At 42.6% G+C, this 25712-nt stretch overlaps 1 protein-coding gene across 1 annotated transcript in view; it reads right to left on the bottom strand.

The window, feature by feature from the left end:
• Window positions 1–4119: 4119 nt before the first annotated feature.
• Window positions 4120–25712, bottom strand: part of SMURF2 (SMAD specific E3 ubiquitin protein ligase 2) — a gene marked incomplete at its 5' end in the record, with an annotated part of 57418 nt that continues 35825 nt past the window's right edge. The window contains 16 exons of the mRNA XM_084273453.1: window positions 4120–4623; window positions 4878–4953; window positions 5800–6001; window positions 6953–7073; window positions 7294–7431; window positions 7876–8054; window positions 8470–8584; window positions 8934–9037; window positions 10361–10571; window positions 14697–14855; window positions 16395–16479; window positions 16654–16856; window positions 18156–18239; window positions 19542–19626; window positions 23230–23295; window positions 24606–24739. Of these exons, the coding sequence (XP_084129579.1) occupies window positions 4524–4623; window positions 4878–4953; window positions 5800–6001; window positions 6953–7073; window positions 7294–7431; window positions 7876–8054; window positions 8470–8584; window positions 8934–9037; window positions 10361–10571; window positions 14697–14855; window positions 16395–16479; window positions 16654–16856; window positions 18156–18239; window positions 19542–19626; window positions 23230–23295; window positions 24606–24739 (2062 nt within the window). The 3' untranslated portion in view covers window positions 4120–4523. The remainder of the gene's footprint in view (window positions 4624–4877; window positions 4954–5799; window positions 6002–6952; window positions 7074–7293; window positions 7432–7875; window positions 8055–8469; window positions 8585–8933; window positions 9038–10360; window positions 10572–14696; window positions 14856–16394; window positions 16480–16653; window positions 16857–18155; window positions 18240–19541; window positions 19627–23229; window positions 23296–24605; window positions 24740–25712) is intronic.

Consider the following 25712-nt stretch of genomic DNA (forward strand, 5'->3'; position numbering starts at 1 on the left):
AGGTTCTCACAGAAGAATAATTGCTTAAAATTGCACATGAGAAGTGACATAGATACGCTGGGATTGATTGCATTGTACATACAACATCTAAAGCCTGGTACGAGCTGGTGTCTGTCACAGAACCGAAGAGGCACCAAGTGAAACGGGTCACATGGCAGGAAGAAAACAAAAAAGAGGTAAGCAGGAAGAAAAAGCCCCAGCAGGCAGAAAAGCTTCCTCTGGAGATGAAGCAAAGCAGCTGGCAGATGGAGCATCACTTAAACCACAACACACACAAGGAAGAACCTCCACCAAACCAGAAAGCCTCACCCCAGCTTTCTCCACAGCCCCTTCCTGGGAGGTGCCCCAAGCCAGCCTCCTGCAGAGCCTTTATCTAAGGACAATACTTACCAGCTGCACTGATCAAATTTAACAAGTATTTACCACATCTGCTTACCTTTGGTTCTTCCCCCAAGGAAGATGGTTCAGCTTTGGGTTTTGAGAGGAGACATCCGGTCACCAAGGCCAAGTCCTTGCCAAGACACAGGCAGCTACAGCACGAAAGCCAAAAGTAAGACTTTGGTTGTTTGAGAAGACCCTTAGCTCCATCCTTGCTGTAGAAAGACACCAGGTTATAAGTATTTTCTCCTGAAACAAAGTTTAGTTACCTTTAAAAATGATACTTTTACATTGTGAAGTATTTCATTAAGAAAAACTTAGAACTTTTAAAACCATTGATGCTGTGACAGTGCAAACAGCATACAATTTATTGCTCAACTTCTGCATGGGTACATACATTAAGTACTTAAAAACCATTTTATACAGATTTTTTTTGTTAAAGCTCATGTAACAGCTGGGTGAAAATACAATGATATCAATGCTAAAACACTCTGTAATAAATACAATGGAAATGATAAACTAAGAACTGTCAGTTTGTGGAGGAGTAATTACACTTGTATAAACTAATTACAGCTACAGACAAAGCTCTGAGGATGTGGTAGAGCCAGAAACCTACTACATAGTGTAAAGTACAACAAATGGCACCTGTTAACTATATGGTGCTGTTTAAAATCTGAAGCAGTCGGAGCATGCTACATTAAGCTGTATGATGCATACTGAGGATATAGAAGCAAAGCTTTTACTTCCATCAATGCAGCCAGTTTAAACGCACCAGAAGTTCAATACAGATGTAGTGTTGTAGAACAGGAATTCAGGAACGGGTTGTGTGCTCTGGACTTTAGTACAACACAAAAAAATTTGGTACAAATAAATCAGTTTAGGGAAACTGAAACTATGTGCAAAAAAAAAAAATTAGAATACATACTGTACAAAGCACCATTACAAAACTCTTTACACCGAGAAATTAAATCCTCTGAAACTCAACTGTGTTCTGTATATTTGTAATCTACAAAAGTCACTGTTCATAATTAAACATTCATAATGAAAAGCAACAGCATAAAACCATGATGTGACATCTCTCTAAAACAACTAAAGACTGGATAAAGTAAAACCCAGTACGAGGGACACGCTGAAATAAATATTCACATTAATCATGGGGTGAAAGTCCAAGGTTAAAATGCAATATTAGGCTTAGCACCTTTTTGAGGGGAAGAAGCTGACATGATCTTGAAACTAAATTTTGCAAAGGAATCAACCCTTGAACGTTTTCAGATCAACATCTGACTAGGTGATGAGGTGCTTCAGTTAAAGCTCTCAGTCATTACGAAGGTAGAAAGGCACTCAAAATACTTGGTATGTTCATCCTCATCTGTCAGCTATGAAAAGTCACATGGAGATTTCTCTAGTTTTGCCTATAATATATTAGATTTATAATATTTATCGGTGGCAGTTAAAAAACCCTTCTCTATGCCATACCAAAACGTTTGGCAGGACAGACAGATGTGTTGCTAAGGCTGCTGTGAGCATGAATGGCATCTACCAGCTGGTCTGGAGCCCACACACTGCAGAGCTCCCCTGTGCTGCAGAGCTCCCTCCAGGTTAACTACACGTTCCAAAAGTCACCAACCTGAGCGGCCGACACAGAGACAGTTCCTGGGTACAGGTGATGCAGTCAGGAGAGGCTACAGACAGTCTTTAAATAGAGCTGAGGCGAGCTGCCTGCTGCAAGGGAACAGCAGCGTTGGCTCCCCCTTGAATCACCTCACACAGTCCTGACTTGGCAAAAACCACATCAAACAGGACTTGACATTGTTCATGGCCAGGGGGCTGCAGCTGTGGCCTGAGCAAGAGCCGGGGGGGGGAAGAGAGTAACAATGACCAAAAAACCCAACCCCCGCCCCAAAAACACCCACCCCCCTACCCTCCAAAAAATACAAAATCAGTCCTAGAACACTGCAGTCTCTGTCCTGTGAACAGTGGTCAAATGAGCCTGCCTGTGAAGTCTCTGCACACTGCAATTCACATCCCATCTCTAAGCTTGCAGGGGTGAGAAGGCCTTTGGGTGGCTAAAGCAGCAGTCCCAGCCACAGGCAGTGCTGAGCAAGAGACACGGGGCAAGAACCTACTCTGCCCCCCCAGGCAACCTGGACAGGTGTAGTGGTTGGTAGTGTCTCTGGTCACAGCATCACCTGAAAGCTGGGAATTTGGGATCCCAACAGTAGAGGCAAAGGCACCAGCCATCCCACACAGGTGTAAAAGTCCCTTGAAACAAAGGAAAACCAAGGGTCTGATCTCCTGCAAACCTGTCTGGCACAGTGAGGTTCTTGGCTTTATGTTCATATCCCTAAGTAGCCTCATCTCTGCAGCCAGCCCAGAACAGGCAGCAGGTCTCTTAGAACAAACCTTCAAGCAACAGCTGTACAGAAAAAAATCAAAATAATCAAATGAACATGTGGATTTGGCTCCCCAGATTCTTACCACAATTCTACTAAAGTAGTCCATTGCCTGCTATTCTAACACACAACATCCAGTAGTAGTTTACTCACTGTGGCAGTCAGATTTGGCAGAACAAAATTAAGCTCCACAGAACAGACAGAAAATTAGCTATTTCTCTGTGTGACTTACACTGCCAAAAGGGAACGGCTGTTTGCATCCCATTCTTTCAGCACTTTCGATACCCTTGACCTTCTTCTCACTGGCAGTGTAAAAATAGTGCAGATTTGATGATTAATTGTAACCTCAGTTCAAGAAACACAACACTGATTGGGAAAAAAAAAAAAACTACTTACTCCAAATCCTCTCAGTGCTGAGAGGGGAATGCCACCATCTCGTAAGCAGACTGATTCATCTACACACCACGAGCAGATCAGACAGACCTTCACTGAGAATTCCCACACTAACTTCAAAATTCAGTTCCCTCTACTGGTAGTGCATTTTATTCCCCTCTGATGAGATCAACCCATGTTATAATTCATATATATACTTACTTCCATCCCTACAATCAATAAATTATGTGCTTCTAAAAGCTCATTTTCCAAGCACATTACACACACCTCAGTTCATACACCATTTTTGCTTAGCTGTAACTTGAACCCACACGTCATGAGCAGCGAGACAAAGATTACAACATGTTTTACCTGATAAATCTTTAGCATCAACAAATACATAACGTGATTTGGCTGCATTCAAACAAACTTTGGTTGACTGGACAGGATGGGTTCTGAAAACAAACTGCTGACAAACATCACCTCATCAGCACGCTTAAGAAGTTGAAAAAACGCAGTGTTTCAATTCCAAGTCAAAAGCAACAGCAACAAACACATTACTCTTGACAGGACCGGTTAGAAAAAAGGCTGTTTTAAAAAAATCACAAGGTCTCCTGTTCATTAAAAAAATCTATTCTACAGGCTAACAGCAGTACTGCACCAGGGACAGTACGTGTCACTCGCACTAGAAATGTCGTTAAGGAACCTGACACTGAGATATAAATAGGACCCAAAACATCTGTAATTCATGCTTGAAAAAGATAAAAAAAAAAGCCCCCTGTGGCAACATTGAATTTACATTGCAGAATATAACGTTCTACTATAAGAAAATGCAGTTAACATGGAAGTGGCTTTAATTAAAAAGATTAATGATTCTTTCAGCCAATTGTATGCAAAGTTAGAATAATCCAAAATATTTTTTTTCCAAAAATAGCAGGTATAGATGCTGTTCAGTATCATACATTTAAAACAGGCTGAAACGTGACTTGTACCGACTGCTGAAGTTGTGTCTTGGTATCTGAGAATAGAAATCAGGTAGGCAAATATAATAGATTACCTTTTACAAAAATAGTAGTAGTCTTTAAGGATAGAATACTGCTTAACTGTTGAAATGTAGGAAAAGTCAGCATTCTGTGTGTTCAAGATATTAGTTTTTTAATAGCAGCTGAATGATCCCATGGCAGGAACCACAGAACCTATATTCTTGAAATAAAAATAAAAATAACAAAAAAAATTCCAAAGTTGTCCTTTCCCTCCCAGTGTCCTAGTGTAGAAAAGGGAAAGTTTCCTGTATTTCAAGCATTTCTTGAGTCTTGGCTGAGGGAAGGGCTTTCTGGCTGACAGGAGTATAAATAGAGTCTCAGGGAAGCCTGTGAAGGGTCATTCCACAGCAAAGCCACACGTTTCCTCGATGGCAGTTAGCAGCTTCTCGTACAGCTTGTCGTAGCTCTCGTAGGGAGGAATGTCTATTCGGTTAAAGCTGCGGAGAGAAGGCAGAGAAGGTTCAGCCACTGGGAACCTCACCTTCACCACACTTGAACCACCACAGGGCAACATGTAACAAGACCAACTTTGTATAAATCAAAGCAGTCCCTGGTTTTCACAGCCCAATGGCTCCAACACACAGTGTTTAGCTCGGAAAGGGAGAAGAGAAAAACACAATAACGCTGCTCAAAATACAGAAGCAGCGGGTTGGACTTTGGGGATCACAACAGAGGCCTGAAAGGGTCTTACCAGGTATGAGCTTTCGGCAGATTATTCGTGCTGGCATCAATCTGGTGAATGGTGAACAGTCGTGGTCCCGCAGCACCTGAAAACCCAGGAGAGAGCTCTACCACTGCACACTGTGACATGTCTCTGTGCACTGCAGCAATAGAAAGGGGACTAAACCCCCAGAACACCGGAAGTTCAAACACTCCCACTGCCTGACCTTGGGATGCTCTTGAACATCTAGAGCTCAGGACAGGGGAGAAGGAAAACGAGGGCTCAGTCTGGAAACAGAAGAGCAACTGGCTTCTGTATGGGGCAGCTGTTCCACAGAGTTTGTGTTGGAACCTTCCTGTTAAATGAGTTTATGGGCAACGCTTCCCCTAGCAGCTCCTGAGAGGGTAAAGCAGGTAATGGCTGAGGTAAGAGAGCAGCACAGGTTGCAGCACCCGGAGTGAAGTTCAAGACAGGTCGGTAACAAGGCGGCTGTTTCTGGTGCCAAGCTGCCCAGGATCACATCACCGGTGCAGTAAGAGCAGTCAGTGTTACTGAGTGCCTGTGCTGCCAGAGCCACACCAGCACCACAGTGTGTTGGTGCTTTCTGGTGCCAGAGCTGCACAGGCAGTGAGGGCCACACAGACATTAAAACGGGGCTTCCAGAAAACTCTGTGAGGAAGAGAACCTCAGTAAGGGCTCTGCTGATCAGAGCTTCCCACCAGAGAAGGAAAGGCAGGTTTGAAAGGAGAGCCAACGGCAGCTGAGTCACAAGGTAATAAACAAACACACAGAGTGGTGGCAAACACCCAGAAAAGACTATTCATCAGAACATTAAAAATCCCTCTTAAAATGTCAATCAGCAGGCAACCACCCTCACTGTCAGCTCACGGTTCTGGGAGGTGTCCCATTGCCTCCCCAGCACAGGCACTCCAGTCCCTCCTGCAGAACATACCTTGCAATGCCTTGAAGCCCTGCAGAGGCACCCGGGATGAGCCAGTCACGAACTGGAGCAGCCTGGCCCTCCTCTCCTCATCGAAAAACTCCACAGCTTTCCAGAACCATTTCACGATGTTGCTGTCTGGGGTACAGTGTTTTAACCTAGTGTTTGCCTTCCAGTCATTAACATCAATTTTTCCCAGTCCACAAATGATGAGCTGTAAATTTAAAATGCAGTTAACCATTTCACCATGGACCAGTATCAACACAGTTCTGCAGCTAGCCAAAAGGTGAGCGAGCGATGGTGAAAAACTACCACCTCTCCAGTGAGGCCTTAAATAATGCAGGAGCTTCTTTTTTTAGTGACCAAGAGGACTGGACTTTACCCTGTCTTATTCTGCATCTGCAAAAGGACTCTAGGTTAGCAGTTCAGGGGGCTTACTGCTGTTGGATGAAGTATTCAGGACAGAAGAGCAGCAGTGACTGACAGTTGCTAGGGATTTATGTTTCTAAACTAGTTCTGCACTGGGCAGAAGTAAGCAGGAATAACTTACCTCGTTGCCATTTTATACAGCAAAAACCCCTCAGCTCCAGAGCTAACAGAGTGTATATTAGATTTCAGTTTTAAAACAAGCCTGGCATCTACAGGCTTTGCCTTGAGAGGATATTGTTTGGATGCCACTCTTCACATTTTGTAGCACATTTCTTGGTGACAGCACCTTTCTTTGGGCTGCGTTTGCAAGGCCAACTTAGTCTGGAAAAGCTCAGCTCTGCAACAACCCAGAGCAGCCTGACAGCACAGCCAGAGCGGTGGCTGGCAGGGCTGGGAGCGAGCGGTGGGAGGGATGACAGACCATGTTCTGGCAGCACTGGATTTACCATCCTGGAACTGCACCGTGGGAAGAATGCACCACCACCTCTGCTGGAGTAGCACTCTGAGGTCGGTTGGGCTGGCGTTCAGTGGTGCCTTGAGAAACACCCTGGTAACTCTCAGTGGAGGGTACATGCAGTCTCAGTGGCTGTGTGACCCGGGCACTGTCTCTTTTGCAGCAGCACCTGCAGTCCCCCAAAGCTCGGGGGATGCAGCTTCCCCTGTTACTCAGCCTCAGAAGAATGCCTCAGCCTTCCATTGTTACACTTGACGACATAACGTAACGTTAGCAACTGACCTCTAACTCTTTCTCATCGAATGTCTTCAGCAGATGTTGTGGGATTACTTCATTAAACCCCTTCTGCAGAGCCAGGAACTGAGCCTCGATCCCTCGTAAAAACCGCCAGTTCACATACAGCCTGCAAGCAAGTGCAAACGGGGTCTGAGAGAGATGTGTTCACACACAAGAAACCTGCAGTTTATCCAAACAAAAAGTGACCTTACTGAGAGGAACAGACCCCACCACCACTGCACTGCCCCTTAGAAACAAAAAACATAACGCTGTGGATTACTTTAAGTAAAAGCTCCTCCCTACCACTAGAGAGAGAACAACACACTTTGGAGTGGGTATTGATGTACCTGACGTATTCCTTTTTGTTCTCCTCTGTCACAGGGATGCTTTTGCCATTGGGCTTCAGCTCGTGTTGAATAATTTCCCCATAAGCATTGTGCTCCACACAGAATGTGTGGTCCAAGACTCCTGTGATGTCATTCTCACTGGTGGCAAGAAACAAGGAAAGGAGGCAGTGAAAACACTCCACAAACACCTCACAGCCATGCTGCATCCAACAGGCATCACAGTTTAGGTTTTCAATGGCACTTCAAACTACTGGCTGGGAGCAGTAGATTTTTACAGAGTTATACTTTAAAACCATTAATGTTATGTTTTAACAACACATTACTGTTAATAATAGGCAAAATTACTAAGTGAAATTTATGAATGGAGCACTTGGCAGCTCCACAATCATTCCCCCTCCCCACACCCAGAATCTGAACACCTTGAGCATGTTCAGCCTTTAAAGAAGCCAAACTGCACAAGAGAGATGCCTCTTAAATCTGCATGAGCAGGAGGTCAAAACACACTTCATGTCTTTTAACTGGATTTAGGAACATTGTCAGGTGTTAACTGGGACTGTGTAAGACACAATACAGGGTACATACAGTATCCAGACTAAGCTGTTATGAAGATCAGGGTCAACCAATTCCATGTCATCCAAAGTAATTGGCTTCCCTAGCAACTGCTTATAGAAAGGCAAGGTGAAGCCCCCATCAATATAGTGTCCGTGGAACACAGCCATGCCCATGATCCGCCCGACAAAATGGAAATAGGATAAGTGTTCCTGGAATTGAGAGAAGCCATTCAGTTAACCAAGACCTCCAGGTCAGAGCTGCTGAACATGAAATACAATTCCAATACAAAGAAAAAAACCCCACCCCAACACATCCAGAGCTTTCTGGTTTGATTTACACGTGGCACAGTGAATTCATTGCTTCTAGTTCAGAAGTCTTACTCCCAATGATCAAACTAAACTTAATTTCTCCCCAAGGAAACATTAATCAACATCTTACAGAAAATTAAGATGGCTTTTGAGAAGTTTCTTTGATCAGCACTAAAAAGAAACAAGCTTATTGCACAAATTCAGGCTCTAGTAGGACTAATTGGAGAATTCAGCTCCTAACTCTAGAACATTCTCCAGATGTCCTTCACTTCTGGTCACACAAGGATCATTCACAGAACTCCTGTACCAGTCGTACCGGGTTGACTGCAGAGTCTGGGTTGATCTGCAGCGTGTAGATATCGTCTCGGGAGTACTGGAAGAGGCCGTAATAGGGGTTCAGCATTTCATGGGACAGGAGGTAGAGCCACTCCCTGGAGAAAAGAGAATTAATTATTTCTTGTGTACTATCATTAACTTGAGAAAAATACAGTCATTTCAATTGGCACCTAAAGCCTGTCTTGCCTACACAATAGATGGCTGGCTGGGGCAATCTGTAACATGCAGGTGGGTTTACTTACAATAGATTTGTTCTTTTTACACACAATTTTTCCCTTAAAAGATTATCTGAAAACATTCTTCTGACATACAGTCTGTTAAAGAAATAAATCTGAATAATGGAAAAAGCTCTGGGCCTGATGCAAGGCTGGTTTAGGATTCGAGGCACAGGTGTGGCTGGTGGGGTGGGGGTGCAGGGGAAGAGACAGAGGATGGACTGTTTACCTGGCCACACCTCCGTAATCCAGACCTTCCTCCCCACGGAATTTTATCATTAATCGTTTCCACAGGTCTTTTGGCCTCATCTTCATGACTTGCCTGTAGGATTCCTGTAAACACAGAACACTTCTTTTATTAACTGCTATTTACAGACAGAAGCTACTACTGTTTATTGGAAATGGAGTCCCAGACTCCAAGCCCAATGGGGATACTGTTTTCCTAGACACTAACCACTTCCTCAGCTCTCAGACTGTTAGTTCAGTGTGATAACACTTGTCAAATAACACAGGTATGTGAGAAGAACCCACTGTCCAGTAAGTTCCCAGAGGTGAGCAGTGATCAGAACATTCTCTCATTCTCACATAACTTAGAATTCACCCAGAACACACAAAAAAGCAAGCTGGAAGAGGCAAAACAAATGCTAATTTTTTTTTAAATGCATTAAATAAAAAAGGTCTAGTTGTTATTCCTCATGTCCAGTACTGGTGCCCCAATCCTCAGCTCTGCAGAACCGAAGAGGTAGCTGCACCCAGGACCCAACATTTTCAGAACAAGGACACAGTAATTCCTGCCCTGTACAACAGCCCTTCCTTTCTTTTCACTGATGATGAAGTGATGTGACTGTCTCCAAAGGGAAGACCAACACAAATCTTTCTTGGCTGGAGAAACTGTATGACAACACAGTGGGGCTATCAAGTTTGTGGGTGGGGTACAAACACAAGGGGGATGGGTGGGATGGGTGATAAAGTTCTTAAGAGGACAGACTGTCCTCCAGAAAAAGCCAATGAATTATAACTGTGTTTAGTGAAATTCAGCAGAATTATTCACTAAATAAATACAGATATCCCACTGTGGGCATCTCTGGTCATTCAGAAGCCCAAACAATTCACAGAATTGGTCTGATTCAGGGTGGGGGTGTGGGGGAGTGTGTGTGTATCTGGGGGGAGGTGGTGGAAATAGGCAAGCAGAACTGAAATAGATGCTAAGTAATCCAAACCCTTAAGATTAATGCTATTGCATAGCAATTGTACTCTTGTACAATGATCAACGTTCTTTAGTAATTGTTTAGTCTTCAACTTAGCATTTCCCTCTGTAACAAACATGAGCACTCTTATATTCAGGGAAGAGGTGAGACAGTATCATCTAGCACAGAAAGTGCTGAGGCTCCTTCCTCAGTCCCTGACACAGTCTGTAAGCCACAGGGAAAGCTTGCCTTGTTTTTCTTATTCTCTCTAGAATAAATAGAGCTACTTTAAGTACACAACTGTTCCTAACACCCCCTTAAACTGCTTCCTCTTCCCATTCTCCACTGATTAAATCCCAGCTCTGTCACTGGATTTCAACATTTCATCTGAGCGACTTCTTGAGACGGTTATGAACAACCCTCCTCCCTTTCCCTCAACATTAAGAAATGGGTCAAATCCCCAACTTACCTCAAAAATCTCTTCCCTGGAGACCTCAATACGACAATGGCCAGCTTGAGGTTGCTGCTGTGAGAGCTCTTGCCTCAGGATCTTGAGTTTCTGCACCAGGTCTCGCTTGTACCTGGGCACAGTCAGGCACTCTGCCTCATCCGGGAGCTGACACAGGGACACTACCTGCTGCTGCTGCTGGTGCTGCTGATCTTTGAGTTGATTCTGGCGGCTGGAAACAAACACATTTTCTTATCATGTTTCTTACAGGTCAAGTCTGTGTAACTAAACCACTTCAATTTACCATGATTATTACTGTGATTACGCTAGGAAGGTCCGGGTCCAGTCAAAAATAAATGCAGAGAGATTTTTATCCTGACTAAAGACATATGCTTCTGTCTTTCTTGGCAATGAGCAGCTGGGTTCAGGGTTTGTTATTCCTATTAGTACTACTCTACAAAGTATGTAAAAGGTTACAGCACTGTATAACGAGGTATTATCCCCACAACTTTACTACTGAGCTGCTGACGCTGAGTTTCTCAGACACCGTTTCCACATTTCCTTTGCCTGTTTTGCCTTCCTCCATTTTAAAATCCAGGGCTCTGCCAAGCACTGTGCCTCTAATCTACAGTCAATACCATTGCCTGTTTGAAATGGCTTGTCTGGAAAAGAGTAAGCTTACAAAAAGATGTTTGTACTGGCAGCTTGGCAAGGACCTTGTCCCTTGTACCTGGCCTAGTCTGGACCACAGGAATGTGGGAGTTCACATGTAACTAATTGGCACAGATAAACAAGTATTTCTACTAGCAATTCTAAGAGATTTTGTAAATCCAGCCTCTTACTAGGAAAAGTAAATGAATCGTGTTGCAGAGTTGTCCTTGCTCGTGCTGGTTCTTGTACTCAGTGAGTGTTTTTATAGCTTTTTAGCATGGCATTTCCAAAGAACTCAGGGTAAACCTGCACTTCAACCATGAGAAGAATCTCTGTGTGGAGCACAGGAATACCCTAAATGTACTAGATAAATAACAAAGCTTACAGTTCAGCAGCATTTCCAGCAAAAATTAATAAACTGCTTTTCAACAAAGACCAAAAAATATTAGGTGGAACAAAACACAGTTTTAATACATTTTAAAACTCCAGCCTGCTGTCTGTTCTGAAACACATGCTACTAGAAAGCTCTTCCGGCCTCCAAACTTCAGCTCCAGCAGCCTTTCACCACAGGAACATTCCAAATGGGCCATTTCGAATGGGCGGGGGTGTGCCCAGTTTGCCTCCGGGTTCCAAACAGCTATTTGGTTATTTGCAAACCTTCTATTTAACGCAATTTTGCAGAAACCCCCCTCCAGGGAAACTAACAGGAGGTGACCACGAAACCTTCATCAGTAGTCCTCCAAGCCTAACATTTGGGAAGCCCTGCAATGGCACACGCTGTAGGTGCCTTCAGCAGTAACTCAAAGCTGAATATTAACAATTTAGTATCTCTTTCCTGCTGGGCTCTAAGGAGGGAACCACACAGAGAAATCCCGACTTTGTCACCATGTCCTAGGCAACAGAACTTCAGGATTTAGCTTCATTTTGTTAGTTTTTCTGTGTTTTGTTTGTTTCAGTGATGCTACCTGAACTTTAATCTCAAGCTGATCACATTGGTGTTACAATTACCCACAGTTAAGTTCAGTAATTCCTGAGACACAAGTCATGACAGTAATGGAGACATGCTCAGGGTGGTCCCAGAACACGCTCTATCTACATCATTTGTGCTACACACACAGGACTTCCTCTTTACTTGTGACTAGCTTTAGATATGAATCTTGCTTAAATGGCATTTACTTGATATACTAATTAAAACAAAAACATGATTTTGTTTTCTGAGCTTTTGAATTCCTGAAGTATCAGCATGTGAACATATTTTAATGCCTACCAGACAAGGTCATAATTACACACTAAAGTGATATGGGTTCATACTACCTTTAACACCACAGGAGTCCCCTAAACACAAAGCTACTTAATACCAGCCTTAAAGAAAATTATCTCTGAAAGGAACTCAGACTTCAGATCTATGCATCAAATTAACCTAAAATAGGGCAGTACCAAGAGGAAAAAAATAAAACTTCATCCTTGATATTAGAGGGAAAATAATCAGTGCAGCATTAGCTAAACAATTTGTAGTGCCTAAAGTTATTAAATCTAATTTCATAGTTTGTTTTCACAGCTGAATGACCATGCCTGATTCTGTACGGTGCTCTAAGGATATGGCTAAGTACTTTTCAAATGCCATAACTATCCAAATCTACCATGAACTCTCAGCCAATATTTTACAACAGAACTGGGTAACAGGTTTGATTATTTTCATAACTTATAATGTCATCACTGGAAGAGCAAACTGCTTTACTCAGCTCCATAGAAAAGAGTAAGCTTTTTCTTCATAAGCCTTTGAATCCCACCCATCCCACCCAAATACTGAACTTACTTATAATTTACAAAATGACAGGCCTAAGGCAAACTCCCCCCCTTTTTTTTTCCACCCCAAAAAGAACAATTGAGGAGGTGGGTTGAGGGGGCGCCTACACATATCCTGTTTGGTGCAATAAAAGAATAAACACCAGAAAAGATTTATCAGGCAGTAGACTTTGCTGATGACACTTTGGTTGAATTTCTGAAATCCTTCCCTAATGAAAGGCAGATGTACAACTGAAAAACTTGAGCAAGTGTGCTTAGGAGTATTTTAGGTTTAAAGAAATGCCAAATCGCTCTGTGATTCTGAAACCTGAAAGTCAAATTAGATTTTCCAGATAAAAAGCTATCTAGGGGCATGTGCTCTGCAATACACATTGAACTGGCCACTGTGACCCACTGCCAGTTCAAAAACAAACCTGTGAAAGACAGTTTTTCAAAGCTAGTCCAGGTAACCGAATTTTCTCCAGTGTAAGAAATGCACTGTTGTAGCTAAAAGGGTCTGAAGTTTTTCTTCGGGTGAAATATTTAAATCAATTAATTTCATGAACTTTTCTGCATTTCAAATATGAACATGCTCTTCCATAGATAGTTTTTTCAAGATCACGTTCAATTCGAGCTACTGATCTGAATTAAGCTGAATTCAGTAGCCACGTCTTTGTTTTAAATTTTAAAAAAACACCAAAAAACCAAAACCAACCAAAAAAAAAACCCCAGAAGTGTCTGGATGATGGGAACGTACTGAAGTTCTGTAATATAGACGAAGACAACCAATGATTTCTCTAAAAATAATTTCGAAAAAAGTATTTGTCAATCTTTAGTCTCTTCTCCCTCCTGGGGTGTTAAGTTCAAATGTATACTGCTCAGACAAGGGCTAGCCAGCTTTTGTGTGTTACACAAAAGATATGCTGACCTCCTGGATATTACTTTCCATTCCTCGGGTTTTGTCTTCTCAGTGTTTGTTCTTTCCTTCCCAACGATTCCCTTCCTCAAAAGGACTATTCCTCCTACTTACTCCTTGCCCAGGGCTGCATGGCTTTCTATCTACTCAACTCCTCATTGTTTCTTCTGCTTAACACCTACTCAATACTTTACGGGTGTTTCCCAAGAGTATTTAAAAGGTGTTAGTGGCAGGAACAAGAGAGTCAGACTCCCAAATAGCCTGGGCAATCCCATAGCCCTGTCTGCTCAAAAAGAGAGAAACAGAAACGGTTGTTTGCTTTTTAGTGTCCAGTTTTGGTAGAAGATGCCCCCGTGTGAAACGAGCGCCTGGAGAAGACAAACAAGAGCCAGAACTCTTTTGTTTCCCCTTCTGTTTTTAAAAGCACAATATGAAAACGTGAGACCGAAACAGTAAGGCAGGAAAAAATACTGTTTCTATTTTATTTTATTATTTTCATGAAAATTCTCATTTAAGTTACTGGGGTCGTATTCTAAAAACACCTCAGCTGGTCTCACTCTAACCGTAAGGAAGAAGCCGAGTTCCTTCATTCCGAATAGCCGGGCACTTGTGCACCCCTGATTCTCTCACGTGTGTCACACCACTGGCTGCTGAACACAACCTCCTACTTTAAAACAAGTTCTGCAAAACTTTTAGTATAAAGAAAAGGAAAAGTGTCTGTTGCTGTGAGAAGCAATTCTATGGGCCAACCTTTCCACGGGGGATAGCACTTGCTGCCCCTCGGGCTGCCCCCAACTGCTGGCATCACAATAGCCACATTCCTGCCTAAACGCTGCCAGAGCGAGGATTTTCCCCCAGATCAAACCTGTCTTTGCTGTGTAACACCGTGAGCTGGAGGCGTGTAAAGAACTCCCGAACGGCAGAAGCATCTCGGTAGGAGACCTGGCGCCCCTCAAGGGCCCCGTTTTGCCCTGTCACACATCCCTGCCAAGGACTCGGACTCACTTTAAGACTAAATGCAGGTTAGCAGATAGCCGCGGGTCTGTAAACTGCGTCGTCCTGTTGTTATGGTCAACAAAATAAACTCTGCCTGTTGCTGTATTGCGGATCTCCCATCCAGGAGGCAGTGGACCAAGCTCTTCACAATTGATGTTGCTAAGATCCCTGTGAAAACAAATATAAAATGAAAAATACCTCAGCATCTGGCCCGCGAGCCAAACAAGCGTAAATGTAACAGAACAATTCCATCAAGTCTGAGAAAATGTATTGTTTCAGAAACCTGATCTGTTCAGCTGGAATCTCTGCTCCCAAGGTGCAAGCCCACCAAAGGAAAAACACACACCCCAGAGCACATGCCGGGGTGTGGGGATTGGAATTCTTATCAAATAACCTTCATTTTTACAAACTAACTTCAGATGTTAAATTAATACAGGCTTAAAACAAAAGTAGAGACCACTGCCATATTTGCCAGAGTGGAATTGCAGTTCTACACCGATGCTGACAGAAAGCATTCTTAAAACCAACATCAGTCACGTAAGGAACTCTGAATCACACCCTAAAACACTCCTACAAAACAAAACTGCTTTTCTGAAGAGCTGCACTTTCCATGAAGAATTACACATGGGATACATGTGCATGCCACGGGCGGTTTTGCCCCAAGCCCCAAGCGCTAGTGGGAAGCAAACAGCTCTCTAACAAAATATTTCAAATAAAGTATTGTATGAACAATGACTCAGCTCTGTGCTGAGGGATGCAGAGAGCTTAATGGCTCTCAACATCCTGCTCAAATTAGGAAGATGCAGGTTTGGCCCAGAGGTTCACTCAAAACAAATACTAGTCTTCAAAAACACACCCCATGATTTTTCATGCACACGATTCACACCTCAGGTATGTCACACTGTCAAGTGCAGCTCTTTTTCAAGGTGTAAATCCTCAGATCTCCCAGCATGATGTGGATTGAGGGGAGGAAAGAGCCAAGGGGGGGAATGGCTGAAAAGATGCAGTCTGCAGGGTCTCGAAAGGCTGAGAAGCCACTAATGGAAATCCAAGGCACTGGGACTGAACTCTGCTGGTATTACCATATACCTGCTGAACTCGAGGGTTTATTAACTAAATGACTTTGGCATATTAGCATAAAAATAGTGTTCCACAGAAAGGAAAAACTGTATGTTCAAGCAAACAGCCAAATCTTGCTCTCAGAGACACTCGTGCAGCTTCCATCACCACACCTAAGGACAGTGCTACCTCAGTATGGAACCATCACACCACAAACCTAAGGATTTGATCTCAATAGAATTATTTTTAGAGAGGTCTAGTTTCCAGGTTTGAATAATACACAAGTCAGGGGAGCAAAGAATTCCTACTGTGCAACCAATTCACTGATGAGACTGTAGTTTGCTACAAATAGCATTTAAACACACAAGGGGCACCCAGAATATCATAACCTAGCTGTAATTCATATTCAAGATCTAGAATCTGTTAACCATTCCTGCTTTCAAAACACCCTGTAATTTATTTCTTGATTATTCATCTTTGTTACTTTAATGCAATCTGAAGAATGAGGAAGACAGACTAATTTTTTTTCAGTGAAAGATTTGTTATTAAGGGCCAAGAGTCAGAAATACAGTATTAACAGAGAAAACTGAGGAGAGTACTGCTTAAACTGCTTGGATTTGACACCTTAAGGATACTTCATCGTCTCACCTGGGTACTCTTGGATCATGCCACGTGCTAACCCCAGTCTGAGTGTGCAGAAAATAGACCTGACCTTGCTGAGTCGTCCTTTGCTCTGTGAAATCAAGATAAAGTAGTAAGAACAAAAAATGCAATACAAAAGCTCACAAAGGCTCACTTCCCCAAATTATAGGATGAAAAGGATTATACATACAAGGAGAAGACACAACCCATTTTCCCAGTATCCTGGAAGACATACAGTTAAGAAAAATAAAGTTAGTTTGCTTACCATATCCCTCAGGTAAATCAGGAGGAGTGTGCAAGTGTGTCCTGCTCATGTAATTTCTGTGCCTCTGGGACCTGACTCTGCGCTCTGCCAGCCGGGGATCTGCGGCCTGTCCGCAGGTCGCACCGTTGGTTCCCGTGATGGGAGTGTTCTCGTCCACAAAACAGCTGAGGGGCCGCCCGGGGCTGGAGTATTCGGACGCTGGCCTGGGGGGGGAAGTGGGGAGATCGCTGTGCTGGCGGGACACGGGCCACGCAGCACCTGTGATGGAAGCTGCATCTGGGGGCTCTTGAGAAATCTGTGTGAGAGCAGAACTGGGCAGCTGACTCTCACTGAGCAGGATACCGCGACAACGGGGTGAAATCTGCTGTTCTGCACTCACTGGCTCATCCCTGAGTAACTCATAACACTTCTCACCTGAGGGTGTGCCCTGACTTTACATGTATGATGCTGCAGAGTCAAGATCAAGTCAAATGCTCACATATGCACTTCCCACATTAAACAGAGTGTTGAGAGTGATTTTCTTTCTTTTCCTTTAAATGAACAGCACACAGCTCCAAGTTTCTTACCTTGCCTTCACAGGGCTGAGGAAGTGACCAGACCTTGTTACTTTTTTAAGAAAGGTTATTAGGCAAGGATGATGGAAAAGGGCTCAGCAAGATAAACAGTTAGTCTGGAGTGCCTGAGTGCAAGAGGAAACATTGATTTATGTGGTTTTGTGCCTCATAATACAGAAGAATACAGAAAAATCCCCGAAACACACTATATATTTTGCATTTGTTTTTCTACTCTAAATGTGTCTACAACTTAGCATAGGTATTTTAACATACCAGCAAAAATACATTGGTAAAGAGCTGTTCAATACCTTCACTTGAAAACTGTAAGTATGTATCAGAACTGGCAGCATTAACAGTACAGATTTTTAAGTCACATGTATCCATACAGAAACAGGAATAACATTTATTGAGGATGGAAGAGACAGTCTGCAGGTACAGACAGTCTGCAGAAGAGTCTGAAAAATATGCAATGACACTGTCTACAATTCAGGTAACAGCAGAACTGGTCTGAGGAAAAAGTTTCACAACACACATCCATGGTTAATAGAACAGGCAATCATAATGATTTCAAAACATGCTCTGTAACAATCAGCTTTAAAAGTTTCAGATTACATGGTCATAGCATGTACACAGACAGGGTCTGCCAGCTATTCATGATCTCTATTCAGCTCTCACAATGCCTGCATACTGTAATGGCTGTATTTATAGAGCTCTGCAAGAAAACAAAGATGCTAGTATTAGGGAGGGGGAAAAAATCTAGTCAGAATGATTCTTCTGAATTAAGTATTAGGCAGACTGAAGGAGCAGGATGTTAGAGAAGAAAAACATACAGCATTTAGGAGAGTGACACTCCAAGGAGTAATGAACACTCCTGTTACATTGCTTAGAATTGCCTGGGCTCAGCAGACAAACTGCATCACACACACAGTCTCCTGAACAACTCCTTACCGCGTCGGCCGCTCCCACTGAGTTGTTCGTGTAATATGATTTAAATACTGGATCCTTCCAGAAGCAGTCCTCCGCTCCTCCCACCTAGAATTCAGACATTGAGAGATAAGGCAGTGAGTGGTATTTCCAGGAAACCAGGGCACAAAACGTTTCCAACATAAACGCCAACTCAGGAAGAGTTACACTGTTATGAATCACGTTAGCTGAACAAGGTAACAGGAAACAACTGAAAGTTCAACTCAGAATTAATTTTATATACATTCTTCCCTTGGAACCAGATGTATCATTAACAATATCACACCTTCACGTTTAATAGCTATTTGAATTCTAATTAAATCCACACAGCTATATAAAGAAACTTAGTGAAAACATTGTTTAATCATGCATTTAACTTTTTTTGACCACTGAGCCTAGTAAGTGCCTAGGCACCTTCCTAAGTGTCACAGTGAGTGCCACAGCATCCTATCCCACTTGCTTTCATTACAAAGTCACCTTCAAACAACATGACTTCTTAATTATTATTACTTTTGCACTGCACAAGACATGAGGCTGCACAGCTAGCTTAGCAGTCACACAATTAAGCAACACTTACACAAAGGAACATTTTGAAGTGAGAATTTAAAAGCATTTTCAAAAATGTTTTTTGACTTCTCCAGACCCCAAATCAAGGACAGAATGCTGTTTAGGGCTTCGATGATCAGTCACCTTTTAAAATTCATCATCTGAAAAATCGGTTTCTCCTGTCTTTACCTGCCAAGAATCACATTCAGGTCTGTGTTTGCTCTGAAAAAGCTGATGACAGCACCAGAACCTAAACCAGAGCATTCTTCTGTATTCACAAAACTGTTTTAGGTGTTAATGATGTCATTAACTCTCACAGAGACAAATCAAAGTCCTCAAGCTAGCCTCTGACAGGTAACTACAGCAAGAACCAAAGCTCCATTACCTTTGCCAATCATGTTTTCTTCACCATGATTTACCATAGTGTGTACCTCTGCACAGCTACAGAGGACAGCCAGGCTTGTGCAGCCACTACCTTGCTACAAACCTGCCATAAGGATGACATCAGTTTGCTGGCTGTCATCCAACATTAGTTTATCAGTTCTAGATTTGAAAGACAGATGTTTTCTTAGACAAGTGTTTTTTACCTGCATTTACCCATTTATGCCACCTCCTGGTTTTCAGGAAGAGATGAGACATGGGTCTAACTATGAACTATGCTGTACAGCCTCATTTGCTTATCTCCTGCTCCTAAATTCAAAACTGTGGAACATTTGAGTGCAAGAATAAAGATAAATTAATCAATTTGCACACTCACTTCTAATTACAGCAAAAGGCTGTTGTGTGAGCTGTATTTCTATCTACATGATGGTGATGTTAGCTTACCCATCTGGTAAATCATTATCAAATAACCGACTGCAATCCACAACTTGTCCTCCTGTGCCTATTCGGTCTCTGGACTGGAGACTTACTATTAAGATAAGAAAAGAATTATTAAAAGATATGACATGTGAATGCAAGTTACAGTTATATTTGAAAGAAAAATGGTGTAGTTTGGAGGACTAAGCTGAAACAATATTCCAGATATTTTTTCATTCCCACAAATCAGAGTTACACAGGAACAGTGTCTGTTTTCCTACACAGAATTCCCTACACAACTTAGAAGCAAATAGTTTGAAGAATGTGAATACAAGTTAGGGCAGAAAAGGAAAGTTTCTCTGTACAAAAGGGACTGTGACACAGCAGAGCTGCACTGCTCGTCGTGCGGCAGCAGGGTGCTTAACCTCACTCACCACTGGGACAGCAAGGGGACAGTGCTAGTGTCAGACTTCAGCTGCTACTGGGAGAACTGGTAATAGAGCTAAAGTAAGAATTTCCCATCTGTTCTTGACTCCTCCTTATGTTTTTGTGTGCACGTGGCATTCACCACACACACACACACATACACACACACACAAAACCAGGCAAAACTGAACTGCTGGAAGCACTACACACTTGGTTTATTGGCTGCTTGCAAACACCAGTGGTAAGAAGTTAAATCCAACTCTCACACAAAGCAGTGCTCAGCACCCTGAAAAGCTCTCACAGCCCTCAGCAAAACTCATTACTTTATTTTTAACGTTTCATTTTTATTTTGTACGTTTCATTGTAATAGATATTTATGCCTGAAGCTTTAGAACTACAATTATGAAAACAAAGATTTTTGGAGCAGCTTTTGTTCCCAATATCATCATTTCCAAGTGTCCAGTCTGAAAATTTATGGCACTTGCATTCCTGTGGGGTAAGGGTTTGGTTGGGTTGGGGTTTTTTTATGTTTTGTTTTGTCTTGCCTTTAACAATAAAACAATTACTTAGGAAGCCAGATACGTGCTGTGGCACACATTTCTTGAGGTGCCACTACTATACCTCTCGATTAGTGTCTCCAAGTCCTATTTAAGTATGCAGTGAGGTAAACGTACAGACCTTAACCTGAGCACAACCAAACACTTGCCAAGATCACAAAGCGAAAGAAAGCTGTAGCAGTACCAGCAGGTTTTGGCCAGAGAGCCCAAATTATCAACTACAGGTTTTGGAGTTTGGGATATCGGGCCTTTACCAGACCAATCCAGGGAGCCCTGCAGTACCTGCTTGTTTTATTCCTAATCAATATTAACTCCTAGCTGTCCTAGCTAACATCACAAAGGAACTTCTCAGAGCAAAAGGCACCTTTAATTTCATTTCAACCCACCCAAAATCTCAGGTGATGTGTTTATTCTGCAACAAGCCCACACATTACAAGTTCACAATGCTGCATGTAGGCAAGGTTTGGCAAGCAATACACACAGACAAAAATGAAACTAAACAAAGGCCATTACCTCCTCTTTGCCTATGTGAGGACCAAAATTTGGGCACGGCTTCATTTTGTAATGAGTAAGGACTCATGTTTTCTGCACCGCCACATCAGAAATAAAATGGTGGCACAGAAGAGAGCTGCAAGATTAAGACACAGTTCAGGTGCCCTTGGCATCCACTACTCACAGGTGTCCCCTTTTCTTCCCCCCTTTGAAGATAACCCCAAGGATTTTAGATAAAGATCCCCTTGCTCCCTGTCCCAAACTATCGAGGCATACCCACTGTGCACTCCATCTTCAAGGCTGTCATCTGCTAAAGTATCAATTACATTTTAATACTGTTTTCCAATCCTGCACAGCCTTTGAATTGAATCCAGTTTATCACTACAAGCACTCAGAGAACATCTATAACTCATTCTATCTTCTCTCTTATTTTTAATCAGGATTGCTCCACCATGTAACTACTGCAGCAGTAACGGGAATTATCTAGGTTTACTCAGGTTCATTCACCCATTCAAGAAATTTGCATTAGTGAAGAAAGAGTCAAATATAAGGCGATTAATAATGACAAACTCAATTAAAGACAGACAAGCGTCTCTGGAATCTTCCCAAAGACACATTAAATTAAAACACAGCCATGACTGAGGAAACCTGACCTTTCTGGTGATAGCAGAACAAAGCAGAACACACAGATTTGTTCTCAGTCTCCGCTGTAACCTGACAAGCTCAGCTTTTCTAAGTTCAGTGCAGGATCCAGCAACTCCTGCTAATTAGGGACAGCCCAGCAGCATGCCAGGAGCTAATGCTGCTTGTCCATGATCACATCAGGTTAAGCCAACTGGTCAGTCTAGTTTATGCCCACACTGCTGACTAGTTCTCTCTGACACAGAGTTATCTCTGAGTGTATCTGACATGCCCAGGCTGTATAGATTTGCCCCAGGCTTCCCATCTGGCATCCCAATAGACCACATTCTTTGGGTTAGTGTTTTTGCTCGTTTAATTAATACTAGTGTTCTTAAGTCAGGATGACAAGGATGCATGTTGTACTCTGGAGGGCAGCATGAGCACGTCACGGTGTGAGGGTCCAGTCCCTGCCAGTCATGTCTAAAGGACGGCTGTGGGCAGAGCAGCTCTCTGCTGCCCTGAAGAACCAGCTCTCCTGGGTGGTGCTCAGCTTCCTTTTCAAAAGGCTCCCCCCAAAAAAGTGGTGTGCGTACAGCACAGATGATCAGGGTACCAGTATACTGGAGGAAAACCAAAACCCACACCACAACTGACAGGAAAATGAGTGGTTTGTCCTTTACCCTTCTGTGCAAGCTCACATGGAAAATGGAATGCTCAAGAATGGTTTGAAGTGACAGCAATACAGTGACGACTCCATGTTTCTACCATCATTTGAGTCTCCTGTGCCACCTCCCTCTGAGCAAACACTTGCAGATCAGATGCTAGACAGATGGTTAGAGCAACATCAAGAGGTAAAGCCACAGGTACTGTTCAACAGAGCACTTTGAGAAAAGCAAACAAATGCACTGAAGCCCTTATTTGCTGACTGATATTTCAACAGTTTTCACTGGCTGACAAAACAAGAATGCTGCCTGGATGTTATTTGAACTAGGAACTGAACACAAAACTCAGCATGCAAATTCACTTTTCTTTACCCCATGACCAAATATTAACACCTTGCCACAAAATTTAAGATCTCCTTATCTGACCAACTTTGACTTCTGCAGCTGGAAATGCTGCTCTCTGAGAAAACTCACAGTGCACCAAAAGGACAGTGTTTATGAAGCTGTTTGTGGACACTTGTTTTTCAACTTGCCAGCTTCTTTTTAAGTTACTTAATGTTTATGAGCTAGCAGAATGACAAAGCACAGTCAGAGATTGGTGACAGACTTGTTAATAAGCCATGAAAACACAAAATGAATTGACCAAGTCAGCTCAGACAACTGACTCCTGTTACAGCAAGATGTTTTCTACCCTTTCACAAAACCTACAGGAAGTACAGATTTGCTGGAACTCTCAACAGCCAAGAAATCTGTAGTCGGTTTTTAAAGGGAATTTGAGCTTAAACTGTCACTGTTCCTTACAGTGAAATTAAAAAAAAATCCAAATAAATTTCCTATTATCCATGATTCTTTATCTCCCAACACTTATCATAATACTTGAGGGATGCTCTTTTGGGTTTTTCTGGGGGTGGTTTGGGTGGATTTTTTTTGGTTTTAACTTATTTACGTCTTACTTACCTACTATCTGTCCTCTAACAGTATCATTGTCGTTTGGCCCAAGCTTGCACAGGTCCAATCTCTGATCTGTGAAACAAGGACACAAAGTGTTGTCATACAGCGTTTTGAAAGGCAGACTGAGGGACTGTCATCACAAAATTCAGCCTGGTGTGAGACAGTTCAGGCTTCACAAGATGGGGGAAGGGAAGCAAACTGAAACACTTCAGCCAAGACTCCCATGTTTCGTAATTTTAAATGAGAAAACAAAACTAGTATTTCTGCTTTAAGTTTTTTCTTACTTGACAAAGCTCTTTTGATAACTAGGAAGTGACATTATCCCACACTGGATGTATGTCTAAAGTGACTCTAAGAAGGATTTTGAACTCCCTTCCCTCCTGAAGATGAGCCATTATCATAATGCCCTTCCCGTTCCATACCCATACTGGTGGAGCACGAAGCTGACCTGCAGCATCAATCCACATGTTCTATGCTACACTCAGCAGAACTTCATAAAACTGAGCACAGAGCAAACACTGAAGTGCTGATCTAGTGACAAATATTTAAAATTAGCACTCCAGTTATGCCTTTATTGCTAAGGAACCTGACATCCAGGGTGAAACTCACAACCCTTCACCACCAGCACATCACTCCTCTCTCTCTCTCTTTTCTTTTTTTAATTATACGTAGAGCCAAGCACAACCTTGCCATCACAGTAGCGCAGAACAAAAAACCTCTGCTTTTCCAGCCAAATGGCATTCATTAGGATAATGAGAAAACAGCATCTTACAGGTTAATTAACTTGAAAAAGTAAATACAAAGTGCTGTAAGTGTTACAAAGCACTTAGTATCTTATGACAAAACTCGCTATTTAATTTTTAAGGTCCATTAATTTTTAAACTACAAATTTGGCTTCAAGATAGATTTACCCTTTCATTTATCCCTTAACATTTGCATTTTTGAAGGTAATAAAGGGTAATTTAAAAGTAATTAGAATCTGTCTTCCTTTGGAATTCTGACACAGTGAGTTCAGTCTTGACGATGCACAACCAGACTGAGGCACTGAAGTTGCCACTGTCTGTAGCGATGGGGCAAAGGACCTGAAAAGCCAAAAGGAAAGTTACATTCTCTAACCTACTTGTGCTATCAAAAACCACTTTGGGAGATGGTTTAGAGGTTACAGTGCTGCAACACTGACAGTTGGACTCTATGATGCCTTCTCGAACCATAATTCTTCTATGATTCTCAGGCACAACGCATCACAAGCTACCAAATTACCTGGCACATACAAGCTGTATAAAAACCCACAACAAAACCTCAACTAACTGTCACTCTTCAAAAAGTCTCTGCATGGGAGTTTGTCTGAAAGACAAAGAAACTCTAGTCTTGAGCTTACTTACAACCAGTGTCTTTGAGGCGGTTGATGGCGTTGGAAAGAAGTCTCACACAGCCCAGAAAACCAGCTCCCTGCTTTTTATGAATTTTCTTGTGATTCCACACACTGATTGTTATTGAATCCGACTTCCCAATGTATCTGAAAAATGAGAAGAGCAGTACTGTGAATGGCACCTACTGAATACTTTGAAGATGCTCCAGAAATCACCTTGGGGGGGAAAAAGACTATCAACTATTACATTAAAAATTTAACAGACACTGTATCAGCAAAAGAGAGCAAGTCATCTTCAGAGAAGATGCACACATTATACTTTAATGAAAGCATGTCTTATGAAGGAATTTACTTGAATACAAACTAATCTAAAACCCTGATTCTGGGAGAAGGCCATTATTCACCTGAGTCCAAAGTCAAATCTGTTTAAACCAGTAACCCAGGGACTGTGGGCTGGCCTGGTCACCACATCTCTTTGAGCAGCTACAAACATTCTTAGAGATTCCTGCCTGTGCTCAGCCTACCAGAAAGAATGGCAGTGCTCGTGACAGGGCAGGTTTGTGAGCAGCACTAACGGGCACAGAGATTCAAAGGCCTGGACAGAGACTGGCAGGTTTACATCCTTTTGTCACACTTCACCTGCCCCTGCTTTGCAAGCTGCTCTTCCAGCAAGTCACCCTCACTTAAGAGTTCTTCAGAGCACTCAGGGAAAACATAACGTAAATCTCATTACCCACCTGCAGTTAACTAACCTTTGGGGAGCTAATTTACTCTTGAGAAAGCTTCAGAAAGGACCTGTTTCCAACAGACATTACCTATCACCATCTGACCCACTAGGAAAAGCTCCTAGACAATGTTAGCTGGGATGTGCCCCATGGCTCACACGTGGGCTGCCTCCTCACAGCATCACCACAGAAACACTGTGCAAAACCTAACTCTGTTCTTCACCAGCCTGGGGAATCCTGGGCACTGCAGGCTAGCTTATTTCTGCTAGTTTGGTTTGAAGCTTTGTTCTTCAGAAGCCTTTCCTTTATGAGCTAGGCTTTGTTTTCAAAACTTGCAGAGGACAATTTCAGAACACCTCAGCTAGAGCATCTATTGCCAATACTGAATTATTATA

This window comes from Gallinula chloropus (genome assembly GCF_964237585.1).
Source record: "Gallinula chloropus genome assembly, chromosome: 20".
Lineage (NCBI taxonomy): Eukaryota > Metazoa > Chordata > Aves > Gruiformes > Rallidae > Gallinula > Gallinula chloropus.